General features: G+C 40.1%; 1 protein-coding gene across 1 annotated transcript; it reads right to left on the bottom strand.

Moving 5' to 3' along the window:
- Nucleotides 1-18: 18 nt before the first annotated feature.
- On the bottom strand, nucleotides 19-11,255 carry slc3a1 (solute carrier family 3 member 1). The gene is made up of 10 exons (XM_084735320.1): nucleotides 7,775-11,255; nucleotides 7,295-7,474; nucleotides 7,034-7,179; nucleotides 6,789-6,914; nucleotides 6,348-6,467; nucleotides 3,420-3,544; nucleotides 2,645-2,846; nucleotides 1,108-1,290; nucleotides 672-797; nucleotides 19-572 (listed from the first exon to the last, which is right to left on the bottom strand). The coding sequence occupies exons 1-10, from the start codon at nucleotides 8,184-8,186 to the stop codon at nucleotides 141-143; spliced, it is 2,052 nt and encodes a 683-aa protein (XP_084591446.1). The 5' UTR covers nucleotides 8,187-11,255; the 3' UTR covers nucleotides 19-140.
- Between the last annotated feature and the right edge of the window lie 4,037 nt (nucleotides 11,256-15,292).

Genomic DNA, 15,292 nt, shown 5'->3' with positions numbered 1-15,292 from the left:
AAGACAAAAGTGAATGTGTCTGCAGTGGTCCTCTTTATTATGTGACATTAATCCAATACAGTGGCAATGGCAAAGACCAATCTTGATGATTTGATCACTACTGTGAAACTGTAATAACTAAATATCATTATCCAGTCACATTAGCATTTATAAAGTATGTCCAAGGCCCCCAGATAGCAGGCCTTCTCAGAGATGTAACACTGTTCAGGGTGGTTGGGATTAAACAGAGTGCTGGTGGAGTACTGAATCACCAAACCCTCGCCTGCATCTGTCACGATACGAGACTTTTGCATCACCTTGCCGTCATTGACTTTGTTTGTGCTCATCAACACCTTCAACTGTTCTGGTAACTCACTAACAGAGGACAGATCTGTGCTGACAGATTCTTTACCAAAGTTAAGCACCATGAGGAACGCTCTGTCGAGCCCGTTCAGCTCTCTGAGGTAGGCAAAGACACTGGCATCAGCGTGGATGTAGCAGAACCAGCCACGGTGAAGAGGGAGTTCTGACTGACGCAGGATGTTCAGGAAACGGTACTGCGCCAGAACGGAGTCTTCATCCTTCTTCTGGACCTAGAAGAGAAAGATTAGTGAGAGGAGACATGATGAAACCTGATCAAGCTCTGGTCAGACGTTTGTCCAGAGTTGGACAGTACTGCAAGAGTTCTGTACCTCCACGTTGACGTTCCTGTAATCAGGGTGTAGAGGCAACCAGGTGATGTTGGTTTTGTTGTTAAAACCTGCATTCATGTCAGCACTCCACTGCATTGGAGACCGCTCAGGGTCCCGACTGGCACTCTGCAGTGAAAGAACAGGAATTACTTTGCCACCTCAGCTTCTGACAATGAATAGACAGTTTACAAACACACACTTTAATGCACTCAGTTGCCATTTAATGTAGTCTAAAGTACAACAAACGTGCAATAAATTCTATCTTCATGAAGGTTAAATCATTCAGTTTCTTAATTGCTACACAGAGATAGTGTTACATTTTATAGCCTTTTTCCATGCTGTGAATAAACAGGTTATTTTTTATGTACATACTGTACTTGGCAGAGATGTTGCAGTGAGTATTTTAATGTTTTTTTTGTGTATGCACAGCACTGACTGAATTGTATTTGCCAGCAGGGTCCTGTATTTGACTGTCTGTGACATTAATGTTCTCCATGCCAATCTCCTCGCCGTAGTAGGTGGTGGGCGTGCCTGGAAGGGTCAGCAACAGCATGTTGATGACACGAACATAGGTCTGACCAGCACTGGAGGCAATTCGAGACCTGTCATGGTTCCCAACCTAGTAACAGCAGAGGTAAAAGAAATACAAGCAAAGGTGGAGAGATGAATGAGATAAGGAAGTGAAGGTAAAAGTGAGGGATACAGGATAGATAGATAAAGTGGGAGAGAGGCCTGAGATTGGCTGAGACACTGTAGGCTTTAAGTGTCACAGAGGAGTAAATAACACTGAAACAATGAGCACTTTACAGTATCTTTCACTTTGGCTTTAATGCGGTTTGTTCTGAGAGGAGCAGGTTAATGCAGCTCACACTGGAAACACTTCTCTGTGACAAAGGAAAGTGAACTGAACGTATCTTTGTTTTCATGGTTATCTGTTAGGTGCTAGAGTTTGATGTTCAGTGCATCAAAATGTTGTTGTGTGCACCTAATCAGTCACCAGCTACTTTCTGAACTCAACTAGCCGTATGATCCACCTCATTCATATGCATAAACCAGATTTAACAAGTCAGTTTTTGTATTTGTTTTTGTGATAAGATAAACTTAATCTTTATTTTATTTACTTTATTTATCCCACACCGGGAACATTTACCTGTTCAAACAGCTTAAGAGTAAAAAAAAAGTAGGGAAAAGATGCACAACTACCACCATCTTTTATTATTTATTTTACACCTCAGCCTGTGTAATAAATACAGGGTTTCTGCAGACCAGTAAAAAGTCTAAAATCATCTTAACTGTAGACTTTAAAAAGCTTTCAGGCATCTGCTTTCATCAAAAAAGCTACCTCTAGAAGTAATAAGTTAAAATAGCTACTACTATTACTTTCATCTACAATGGGTAAATGCAAGCTCAGTGAGATGTGAAGAACAGCGCGTTTAGTACTTGGTTGAAGCATGTCATAGATAACACCTTGTTAGAAAATGTTCAAAATAAGAACTTTGGATATAAAAAGACATTAGAGTCACATGGGAAGTGAGAAATCATAAAGCTGCCATAAAAAGCCACCAGCAAACACCTGCCATTGCCCAGTATTGTAAATACAGTGTATTTACATTGAGAACATCATTCATTTACTTTGAAAGTAATTCTAGGACACCGATTTTCCTTCATGTCCTTCATACTTTTGCCTGTATGGATGTGCAATAGGTCTTAAATTTATAATGGTCTTTAAAAGGTACCTTAACCTTAAATTATTGAAACCTGCAGGAACCCTGAAATAAAATATAAAATGTGATTATAAAGATATGGAAAAGAAACACAATTTAATCAGACATATACTGAGAGCGACCCACCAGTCTTGTGGTTTTAACCTTTAAGTGTTTAGAAGGCAGATTATTTGGTCTTATCCTCATATGGCAGCCTCATTTTTAAAGGAGTCAAGAAAGTGACATATCAGTGCGACTGCTGTGACTCACCACCCAGTTGGCCCATTGTCCCTTGGGCATGTTAGCCATCCACAGGTGGACCAGATGTTGAGCCCACAAGCCACTGGTGTTCTGAGGCAGGTCCAGCAGGTAAAAGTTAAAGGGGAAGTCACTTTCTTTGACCAGTGGGGTGCCATAGTACATCATGGTTTTGTCCACCTCGTGGTAATCGTACGACTCTGTCACCATGAACCTGGAGTGAAGCAACAACTTTTGTTGTGTATCGTAATATGCAAACTGAACGACAGCCATAAATTGTAAACATTCAAGACTCAGCAGTGAGTTTCATCCTTGTGAATATGAGCCATGCCTTGTTTAACTCATTTAAGATCAGCTTTTAACAAAATGATTTTTTTAATTCTAGACTAAAATAGAGATTTGCATGAGAAAAGGTTCCAGTTCTGTAAAAAAGAGGAATATTTTTAGTCTAGGCTTTATATTAATATTGCATGATTTTAATGTGATCTTGGATCTTAATTTTGCCTTGGCACTATATCAAGTTAAATTTATTCTCAGCACACTTATAGACCACAGTAAAACACAGTTACATTGGACAAGGCTACACCAAATATAAATTTATTAACAAATGTGACAAAACATCATATCAGGGACTGTCTAAACTCATAATAATACATAAGAAATATAATTAAATATGAATTATGAGCGTATGGCATCATCATCATATACAATAGCTAATTACAGATAAATAGGTAAGAACATTACCAACTTATACAATAGCATTATTGTATTGTTCTAGATCCTATACCTGTATCTGCCAGGCTCACGGCTGTAGGTGTCCATCTCAGCCCTCCATTCTCTCAGCAGGTCATGTAAGCCCAGCTGACTGGTGGTGTAGTCATGGTAGAGATCCCACTCTGAAGTTATAGACTCCTGGAGTGTTATGAATACAAAGAATTATGAGGCAGTGTAGCTAGTATTAGATTTCTGGCCCATTAGATTAATAGCCTAAGTGTTATAGTCAAGTATTGCATTTGGTTCAGGTAGGGCACCAATGGTTCATTCATAGTAAAGCCGTAGATCATCAACTATAGTGGGATTAAGAGAGCTCATGTGTATTTTCCTCTGCCCACTGGGAGTTAGGAGAGCTTGGGTGTAAATGTGTTCCTTTGTCAGACCAAGGCACAGGGTCCAATCACAGGCCTCAGGTAGAAGGAAAATAAGAGGAAACCAGATACACAGAGAGTAGAGGCCAAGTGATAACAGACTTTTGGGTTCAGTGATCAAACATTATTGTTGTGTGTTAGGAATGTTCACTGGGACGTTGTTCATTGTATTAAAGATGTCAAGAATACAGTAAAAAGGGACACGGCCAGAAAAATAAGTTTTATTAAGGTATGCCCATGATCAAATGTGATGTGAAGACCAGTGCAAAGCAGTAGGTTTACTGTTTAGGGAATTCACTCAGGAGTTGCTTCACTGCTGAAAGCACTTTTCAGGGACAGTGATGTAATACTCACCTAATGTGTGTGCAGGGTACAATTAGAATTTTTATGTAATGTTTTCGAGGTTTGAAAACCGATTAGACTTTGGATAAAGTGCTTGAAACTGCATTGCATTATTGCATTATAATACTTTCATAATAAAATCATAAATCGCTAACTAGCTGCATAGTTCAGGTTTAATATAAAGAGATAAAATAAGTCATATATTGGCTCATATTGAATATGTAACCCTTCTGTAAAATGCAAGGGCAACCAGGGTATGTCTTTTTGTGTAGCAAAAAAAAAAACACACACATTAAGTGTTTTGTTTTTAGGAGTATTGCTCACATGGGGCCACATGTGCAAACCAATAGAGCAAGAGTGATAACGCAGATAGTTGCTCGGTTGTGATTGGTTGAACCATATCCAAGGTTGTGATTTAATTCTCAATATCCCAATAAACACACAGCTGTGACTTTTTATTGCAATGATTTAGTTCTATTACACTGTAAAGGCATAAGAAAAATCTCCATGTAGTGCCTAACAGTGATTCTTTATGTCAGAAAACACCGCTATAAAGCACAGCGTTGAGTGAGATATTGCCTAAAAATGAGTAGTTGGTCAGTTTGAGTGGGCTGCAGCAGCAGTGAGTACACCTCTCAGTCAGCACTAAGTAGACAAGTCAGTCTCAGTGCTACAGAGTTATTCTGCAGTGGTAAGTAAATCCCAGTGACTCGCTAATCCACCAAAATATGCCTCTTTGCTACTAATCTTCTGTCTGCGAGAAATAACTTCAGCCTCCACGGAACAAAACACTTTCTTAGTGAGCTTAACTCTGCATGAATCATGAACCCTTCAGATTCCAGAACAGTACTTCACAAGGTCAACCCGACGTTTAGGCCAGAGATAAATGATGAATGATGCATCATGGACAGTGCGCATCCCACTCAGCTGTTGATTACGTTTGTTCTGCCGGCTACACTGTGAGGCACTGTTTCAGTGGAGCTGCTTCTACCCACAGGGCTGCTTTGATCTCTCACATTGTTAAAATCTGGACTCTGACATGGTGTATTATATGACATAATAAACCTGTAATATAATTTCTTAACTGGCGGTTGCAGTAGAGATTGTTCACTAAACTGAACTTTGCTCTCAGAGATAGAAGAGCTGCCATGTGGTGGGAGCGTAACAGAGTACTGACTGAACAGACCCTCTGAATGTTGTTTGTTGCCTTTTACAAGGGATGCAGCATTATATCAAATACAGCGATATCACGACAAAAAATGCTGTACCAGACGGCGGTGACATCTATTGCAATATTACATGCTTAATATTTTTTATTATTTTAATTTTATCCTGCTACTGACTGCTGCATTGTTTTGTACGTAAATAAATCAAGCATCCATTCCTAGAGACAATTCATGCCAATTTTTTGAACATATTTAGGTCATTATTGACTACTTTTAATTAAGGAGGAAAGTGGAAGCACTTCAAGTTGAAGAGAAAACCAAATTTTACACAAACAAAAAATGCTGTACACATTAGTGAAGCACATTTTTTCCAAATTGTTTTTCTTTGTTTTTTTTAATTTAGTAATAAATGTCATATTGTGAACTTTTTGTTGTGATATTGTCATACCTTTTATTTTTGGTATTGTTACATCCCAACTTTTTACTATTATTGATTAAGATTATTATTCTTCACATGCTATTTGCACCCGGGATGTAATAGACAATGACGCTATTTGCACCCCGGGTGGAACAGTCAATGTGGCAATTTATACCTGGGTGTGTATAGCCTAACATGGCAGAGACAAGCATCCAGGTCTCCATAGCCAACAATGCTATTTCCTATTTGCACGCAGGGTACAAATAGCAAATGTGGTTATTTACACCCACATGGCAGAGACAAACCATGATCTCTCCCTAAACCTAACCAAGTAGTTATCAAACTGCAACTTAAAATTGAAAAATACTCATTTAAGGAAGTGTAATATTAAGTCAGGTAAGTCTACAATTGTGGTTAACAGAGACTTCTAATTTCACACTTCACTACTCAAACACTGTTCTCCCAGGGGATAGTTACGTACCGCAGCCTCTTGTTCGCAGCAAATTTGTCACTATTTCTAGCTGAACTAAGGGGTTCAGGTATGAATAACCGAATACCAAAGATTACGAAATTTACGTCATGTGGACCCTAGCGGAGCATAATACCAGCTTAAATGTTCTGAGGTGCAAAGAGGCGACACTCACTGGTGGTTTGTTTGGGTCCACTTGTGGTTCATCCCTCAAGTGTGCAGCCTCCAGGATGTGTTTCACCGCGTCCATCCGGAAACCATCCACCCCCTTCTCCAGCCAGAAATGAATAATATCCTAAAATAAAATAGTAAATATCATGTAATAAAAATGTTGTATTTTACACTCACCTCAACTGGTTGGTTTCATTAAAATACAACCCAGAAATACTGAGTATAAACAAGCACAAAACAAACGGGCTGTCATTCATTCTGTTGAACCATGTATTGTGTAGCAGAAATTACAAACTGATTAACTGTCCTAAATGAATATGTAGTGAGCTGACTATCAATCATTACTGCAGATTCGACAGGATTGTGATATGAAGGACAAGACAAAGATTTTTGGAAATGAAATCATGTGAGAAAGATGTGTGCATGTGTGGTTGCCTTATCTTACAATCATCTCTCTGCGGACATCTGGGTTTCTGAAGTTCAGGTCTGGTTGCTCCTTCAGAAACTGGTGCAGGTAGCATTGTCCTCTAACTTCATCGTAAGTCCATGATGAGTTCCCAAACACGCTCACCTGAGAGAGAGGAGGAGGGAAATAGAAGAGAAAAGGATATTTTGACAGTTCTAACTACAGGCATGAGGAAACTGACATTCTGATGACTATATTTTCAGAAGAACAGTTCAAGTACCAACCCAGTTATTAGGCCTCGGTGCAGTTGCATTGCAGTCAGTCCAGATATAGTAATCCTCGTAGTGAGGATCTCTAGTCCGGCTCAAGTTGAACCAGCGGTGTCGGTCACTGGTGTGATTGGGAATAAAATCCACGATCATTTTCAAACCTGGTGGAAGCAGGAAGAGATTAACATGGTTAAAGAGTTACATCCTGCCATCGAGCGGGCCCTGCTGCCTCCAAAACAAAGCGTGTGTTCATCAACCATCGCTTGAAGTACGCACCTCTGTTGTGCATTTCAGCCAGGAGCTCTTCAAAGTCGTGCATGGTTCCAAAGAGCGGGTCGACGGCCCGGAAATCTTCCACATCGTAGCCGAAGTCCCTCATGGGAGAGCGGTAGAAAGGGCTGATCCAAACCGACTTAATTTTCAGGTACTCAAAGTGATGCAGCTGCTCCTGAATTCCTGCCAGACCAGAAACATGATAATGATTAATACTGCATAATGCTGTACTCTGTCCCAAATGACAAGTCTGAAGGCAAAGAACCTACATTAACACTGATGCTGTCAACAGCTGTGATAACATGTATTTGGGTCACATGGTGCTATAAATCATATTAGTATAAATATAATGTGAAAAGGGATCTGAAAATAACTGTGGAAAAAGTTATGTACCATTAAAGGGAGGAGGATAAATCTGTGGATTGAAGAGTATCAGCTGAGAGAAGAAGACCCTTTGAAGCAGCAGGGTCGGGGGCATCTTACCTTTAAGGTCTCCCACTCCATCTCCGTCGGAGTCCTTGAAGGAGCGGGGGTAGACCTGGTACACCGGGGACACCTGCCACCAGCTCAGGCACCGCGGCGACAGCGCGATCACGGTGATGGTGACCGCCACCAGCGCCAGCGTGCAGACCACCATCAGCCAGAACAGGATCTCTCGGGGAACCCGGTACCGGGCCTGGGAGGAGTACAGCAGCAGCACCTCCTTGGGCATCCCGGCGTACGGTTTGATCTGCGTGTACTCCGCCGCCTCCTCCTCCTCCTGCTGCTCCAGCTTCACCGAGGTGGAGTCCTCCTTGTCTCCGGGCACGGCGGTGATGCTGTCCCCGTCCTCTGCATCCCGATAGCCGGGGTTTCTGGTGCACTCCCCCAGCTCCATGTTCCCGACATCGCTCATCTTAGTTAGACTTCTGAAGAGGAAAACGAACCCTGCTGCTCCAGCTCTTCTTCTGAAACACTGAGTGACTCAGTGACTACTTTATCTTCTCGTTAAGGTTCAGAGTACACACACACACACACACACACACACAGAGCAGTGCCACCTGTGGAATGTGGGAAACTGGAGAGTTGATTAGAGATTAACATTTCTTGCTGCAGTGTGGGGTGGGAGGGGAGATGGTGGGTGATCCTTTTGTTGGGTCACTGGGTCACTCAACATCAAAAATGTGTATTTCTCCCTGGCCTGTAGTGAGAACTGTCACAATATCAGGTTTTCGCTACACAATAATGATAACATTGCCATAGAAAAATTTCCATCTATCTAAATAATTCTGTAAGTCAAATTCATCTTTAAGAAAATGTTTTGATCTTCAAGATACTGCAGATTAATATGTTTCCTGAAAATAGAATTAAACTATTTATTTGGAACTTGACCTTTCTCCTTTGTGCTCTACATCCTGGATCTAAACATTGTTGCAGTGTAACACACATGGAGAAGATAAATACAGTAAACGTCCTGGTGCAAAGGGCAATACACTTGCTTATATGAAATATTGTACTTTATATGATTAAATATGCTTCTTTAATCGAAAGAGATAGTTGGTAGATACTTTTTTGCTTATGATTTTTCATACATATCATTTAATGAGCTTGGAAAAATTATGATACATTGCCATTTTCCCTCTTAATCTCAAACTGTGGTACGTGTACCCCTGGTGGTACATGGAAAAATATCCAAATATACCAAAAATATCTAGAAGGATAAATAGCACAACTGGTAACAGGAAAAATATGTATTTTTGATTTGGGGGAGAACTGTCCCTTCAAAGTTTAGTAGACACCAGGCCATGCCCAAAGAAATGTACTTTCAGTCACTTCAAATACAACATTTTTGTTAACATCTACAATTCAAAAGCATTGCATTGGTAGATTTATGTTTTTCTTTTGTTTCTTTTGTTTGTTTCTTTTTTTTTTTTTTTTTTGCAAAGCTTTTTTCTGAGCCTTGGCGCAGGCCACCATTTGCACAAACACCAACAACATTTACAAACTTTCTACTGTGTTGTACTGAACAGTGCATTCTTTAAAAAAAAAGTGTAACAGTTAAAATCATTTAAACTTAGATTTATCTTTTATTAATGTTTATGTTCACTGTATGGTCTGTAACATCACAACAGCATTCTGGGAAATTAGTAAAGGAAGAAGGAATGGTGAATCCTCTGGGTGTCTCATAAACCTCAGCTTCCTTTAGTCTTCTCAAAAGTAAACATGAGTGGGCCAAACATTACTCTCACCAGTTTATCATTGCCTCATTCTGTCTTCAAAATGCAGCATTTTTGTAAGTGCTCAAAAGCAAGGGAATAAAAGTTTATTATTGCCATCATACATCTGTCAGCTCTAGTAATATGTGTATAAACAGTTACCAGAGATGAAAGGAGGTGGCAGAGAACAAGGGTTCATCTCCTTCCTAAAAAACCCACAGAAGGAATGTTACGTATATTTTTCTGTTTCCGAATTCTCTCCTGCTGTCTGTTGTCCACACTGACCCAGCAGGCACAGAATAACTGACAGGCTCAGGAGACAATATGCTTTGTTAAATGATCTTTACTTATCAACATATCCTGAAATCAAAGCAACAAGTCGGGGTCAAATCATTCAGGCATCACAACAACCTCCAAAGAATCCTTCGGAAAAACTTTTAAGTCTTTACTACACAAAATTTCAGATTATATTCCCCAAGAGTGATCAAGTGCTTTTTGTCAAAACAAAAAGGGAGCCAAGAGAGCTTTGTTTGTCATTAAATGACTGATGAGGAGAAAATGTGACGCTGTAGCGCTGCTTGTATTCAGTCCATGCAGTGGTATCTGTGTGTAGGAGCCATTGTATTTGTCTAATTTGTAACCTATATCAAGTGTACCACGGGAGGCAGTGTAGGCTATGGTGGTGCAACAGACTAGGGTGGTGAGTGCCAGTCAGGACATCTACTCATTGAAGCGCATCATGAACAAGGATCTGCTCCCGCACCCAGCAAAGAGGCAATTTGCTGGTAAGGATAGTCGCTATTCAGTGTGAATAATGAAAACTTACATTCAGAAAAATAAATGTTCCTCCAGCCTTCCCTCCCTTAAATGGATAGTTTGGATTATTTAACGTGCGGTTGCATGAGGTACTTATTTAAGTCAGTGTACTACCTATAGTACTCAGCGGTCGGCAAGCCCCAGTTTGAAGAAGCGGAGGGGCACTCACACGGAAGCTAAGCAATTATCTGCTAAGGTATTTTAGTCACTTAAAAAAGGCTCACCTAAGAAGAATCAATGTCAGTTTAAGTGTACACTATATTTGGAATATTTTCACTGCTTTACCCTGCTGTTAGACAGCCTTTTCTGGCCAGAAACTTCTGTTATGCAGGTCAAATATTGCTGTCTTCAAAGCAAGCAAAGTGGGTCAAAGTTTCTGGTCTCCTGCTGCTTCCATCAGTTTTTGTTACTGTGCGACTTCTGTGTTCTACAGTTCAGATTCACCAGCGTCACAGAGTAACAACCCAACTAACAAACTGAGGCAGCAGTAGATCTTTGTTCTGTGAAAATGATTGTTTTTGTCAATGGAGTCTGCCATTTTTTGTTTGTGTAAGAGTGTTTCCCTGTCAGAAAAGGCTGTCTGTCAGCAAGGTAAAGCAGAAAATATCCTAAACTGATATTTATTTTTTTAAGTGGACCATTTTAAGTGTCTAAATTACCTTCTGTTGCTGATTCTGTCCACAGCAGTGCATTGCTTAGCTTCAATGCTGGTGCCCCTGTCTGCCTCTCCAAAGTGGGGCATGTCGACCACCATCTACTGTAGCTAATACACTGACTACAACCCCACTTCAAATACTCCACATCATCCAATTCATCCTCTCCTAGCCCAGTGTCAGATATAGCTTAAACATTAACCAAATCCCAGCCCTGTGTTCAGTGTGGTAAAACCTAATACACTGTTGAGTCAGGAAATGTAATGTAGGAGTTCACAAATGTAAATGATTTATTTTCAGGAACAATATCAACTCAGATGACGTGAAAATTGTCAACTATTCTAGGGTTTAATAAAAGTGAACCAACTGAATTCCTTGAAACAACAATAGGCAATTAGAAGTTCTTGAAAGAAAAGTTATAATCCTGCTGTGTCCTATTTTTCTTTGTTTTTCTTTCATCTACACCTTCTAACATTTCCTCTCCAACACTGAGCCTCATGCAAGAACATTTTTGTATTCTTTTCTAAACATTCTCTTTTTTTTCGTATGGAGGGTTTGTGCGAAAGTGCCAATTCAGATTCAGCAAACGCTCCTAACTTTAGAAAACTGTGTAAATGACTGACCTGTGCATGTGAGTGCACATTCATGAGACTTGTAAATCAGCATAACAAAGGCCCCAATAATACCATATAAGGCTATGCTTCCTGTCCTTCATGTCAAGAAGGCTTCATTCATAGATTGTCACATATGGATCTATCATTTTAACATCATCATCATTGGAATGAAGGGACCTGCTAAAGCCAAGAAAAAGGAAAAACCAGTGCTGCTAATGCCACTGAAATCACTCCAATAAAGACGAAATGGTTTAACTTGAAAATGGCTTTTTAAAAAAGTCTCACCACAGCAAGGTAATTGATGACAGTAACAGGGGGAGGAGGTCAAAAGAATGTCTCCATCACAGAGACAGAGGACAGAATGAATGCCATAATAAGTGATGTTGCACTGTCAGGCACTGTAACAGAGGATGACCCCCCTTAGACAGATACTGCCAATACGCCTGACAGTAGACAATTTAAAGTAATGATATTAGGCTTCATGTGTAAATTTATGATTATATTGTAATTTGAAAGGCAGTCAAACAGGATAACTGTTGACATAATTATGAATGTAATTTATTTTTCAAACTCAAAACGTCTTCAAACTAATGAAATATTCAGTCATTAGAGAAAAATTTGGCTTGGATAACAGCAGATAACCTGCACGACTCTTACGACGGTCTGGACCGTTCATAAATTGTATTTGTATCTTGGAGAGAATTCAAAATACAAGAAAACTACTGAGTGTGACAAATCTTCCTTCGCATGAGTGGTTCTTGCATGAGGCCCATTGTATTCCACCACACTGAACATGCCCACATTATCCCCAACATCCGCCCAGTACATCTCCCACTCACACACAAAATACACTCCTCCCTCAATCACAAAACATGCACAACTATAGAAATCCCACCCCTCCCTCTCCCTCCACCACAAACAAAGAAAAAAAAAATCAATCATCCCATTAAAACAACAGCAAAAAAAAAACTACACATTCAAGTACCTATTTGTCATATGGCACCAAGAGCAAGTGTACCACAAGAACATTAAATCAGCCAGCAAACTGTCAGGCCTATTGTCTTTCAATACTGCCACTTCAGAAAGCACAATGAACTTGCCATTGAATGAATGATTGAAAAAAAAAAAGTGTATATTACAGGTTTGTTTATACTTAGAGTCTACTTTAAACGCATCTACAGAAAAGAATACATATGCAAAGTATGTGTATCCACTTTGTGTCAAAAAGAAGAGTTTTTTTCTGACAAATATTTGTGTCTGAAGTTTCAATCACTTATTAGTGCATGGGTTGACAGAAATGAAATGGACTCCTGGTCAGTCCAAAGAGTCAAACTATGGGTTTCCCACCAACCATCCTGTGCGCCTTTGAGGCAAAGTCTATGAAGGTAGCTGTGGAGCATTTAAGGACAACAATTTCAGTGACCATGTGAACACAGCTCGAGTGTCCTCTGTCCTACAGTGTCCCTCCTTTACTTCATACAGTGAAACACCAAAAACATACTTCTCTCCCAATCTGCTGTACAAGGTATAATTTATGCTCCCCTTGTCATTTTGTTATCCATCTGTGTCCCTGTTCAGAGCTGGTATTAACATGCGTCCTGGATGATCTGATCACAGGTGGACACCTTTAAGTGCAAGTGTGAACACACTCAAGTGGCATTTGAGATCTGATTTCTTAGACCACATTCAACTGGCATCCTGCAAGAACATCATTTTGTTCATTATATTGCAAATTACCTATGGCTTACCTGCAGTGGATGTTTGTGAGTACTACTAAACCAGAATCCCAAAAAAAAAAGAAAAACGCTCTGTTTTTGAGAATTGTTGAGGGAGGAGGAACTTTACAAATTGGGTGAAACCCTGTCTATGACAAATTCTTCTTGTAAATTTGGCAAATGTTATATATCATGTTATTTTTTTCTTTATGGAAGTGTTCGTCCCAGTGTGTTCATGGATACTACTGTTGTCCTGCAGGTTAAAAACAACACATTCTGATAACATGTTTATTTGCATACAGAGCAGGGAAGTAAAACAGCTATGGCAAATTAATCTGTTGTGCCTTCTTGTAAATTCTGCCAAGAGCTGACAAGAGCAGGCAGGAGGGAGGCTTCATGGTGTGCTGGGACGCATACTTTAACTCTTTTTCTGACTGTCATTAATGGCTTTCTTCATCCCCTGTGATGTGAAAACATCAGATTTCCACCCAGTCAGAAAAAATCAAAGTGAGTCATCCTGTTCATAGTTAAGTTAAAAACTCTGAGTGTCACTCCTGCCGAGTTGCTGACAGTGCAGGTAAAACATGAGTGTCATTGTGGGCTGATAGAGAAGTTTAGTGTGGCACTGAACTAAAACAGAAAAAAGGGGGTACAAATCAAATGCCAAATGGGCAGTAATGGAGATTCAACTGACAAAATAGTTCTAGTGTTTGTTTGTATACAGAGTCGGGAAGTAAAATCTGATCGCAAGTGGTCACTCAAGACACATCTGGAGACGCATTGCAACGCCAAGTATGAACTCACGACCCCAGAGCTGTCCACTGGTGATCGAATCACCCAGGATGCATGTTAATACCAGATACAAACAGGCTCTTAAATGAGACCACATCCACAGTACTCTGAAAAGCCATATATAACAAAAACATTGTTAAAGACATGTTTTATAAAAAAAAAAAAAAAAAAAACAGAAGGTAAATGATGGAATTTTCTCAACCAAAACAAAAAAGGCATTTTTTTTTTGTTTTGTTTTTTTACACAGGATATTTGAGAGATAGAAAAGGCGAGTTATAGCAGAAGCAGGATTTTGTGTGTGTGTGTGTGTGTGTGTGTGTGTGTGTGTGTGTGTGTATGTACGCATGTGTTGAGAAGAAAGGGGGAAGAAGGTGAGGCAGGAATTCCTTTACTCCAAACCCTGTCTTTGGAAAGCTGCTGTCGTAGGAATACTGTGTGTGCAACTTTTTCTTTTTTTTTATTTCTCTCTACACACACACACGCACACACAGATCACACACACATTAGGCCACAATGAATACCATGGCTGGGAATTAAGATGAAACAAACAAATCAAAATATATATCTATATATATATTTATATACGAATTTAATATATATTTTCTATCTTTCTATCTCTTTAACAACAGCAGGCTCAGAAGCTTATGATTCTGGTAATGTCTGCCAATGCAAACGACAGCAGAGACTGTCAGATGAAGAGACAGACAAAAGCAAAAGTATTGGGACAGAGGAGAAGAGTGAGAAATCAGCTGTTTGATAATATCCTTTAAGAGACAGCAGGAGAGAAGTGAGCAGGGACGTGCAAGAGGAGACATCACACTTGAGTTTAAATTGTCTCCATGTAATTCCAGTCTGTCTGTCCAGGCACGCCAGTCCCATGCCCTGTCTCAGTCTGGACACAGTATGGGGGAGCCATGCTGAAATTTGTTTTCAGACAGACTCTGCTCTGTGCTCCTGGGCCCTTTGAGGCTTTACTCCAGAAGTGTTTGGGTAGTGAAGTTTTTAAATCCGGGAGCTCTGTGAGGCATTTCTAGCGAGCTGGGTGCATGGGCAAGTGAAGTGTTGGGCCCAACTTCAGTACCAGTAATGCCCAAAACCCCAAGCTCACCCAAACTGGACATCATAGCTTGAGGTGTGAGGGAGTTGTAAGCTTGTGTGGTCGATTGGCTGCCAGTCAGCGCAAGTAAAGTTCACACTTCAAAACAAGTAATGCCAA

This window comes from Lutjanus erythropterus, chromosome 14, assembly GCF_056507025.1.
Source record: "Lutjanus erythropterus isolate fLutEry1 chromosome 14, fLutEry1.hap2, whole genome shotgun sequence".
Taxonomy (NCBI): Eukaryota; Metazoa; Chordata; class Actinopteri; order Lutjaniformes; family Lutjanidae; genus Lutjanus; species Lutjanus erythropterus.
Note: the sequence above shows the minus strand (reverse complement) of the source record. Positions and strands in the feature narration are given on the sequence as shown.

What these genes read in the sequence shown, in the direction of transcription:
- slc3a1 (XM_084735320.1), bottom strand. Translation starts at nt 8,186, where the DNA reads ATGAGCGATGTCGGGAACATGGAGCTGGGGGAGTGCACCAGAAACCCC. An exon ending in ATGTCCGCAGAGAGATGATT is followed by an intron (nt 6,468 to 6,788) that starts GTAAGATAAGGC and finishes ATTTTATTTTAG; the next exon opens with GATATTATTCATTTCTGGCT. An exon ending in TGGACCCAAACAAACCACCA is followed by an intron (nt 3,545 to 6,347) that starts GTGAGTGTCGCC and finishes ATAACACTCCAG; the next exon opens with GAGTCTATAACTTCAGAGTG.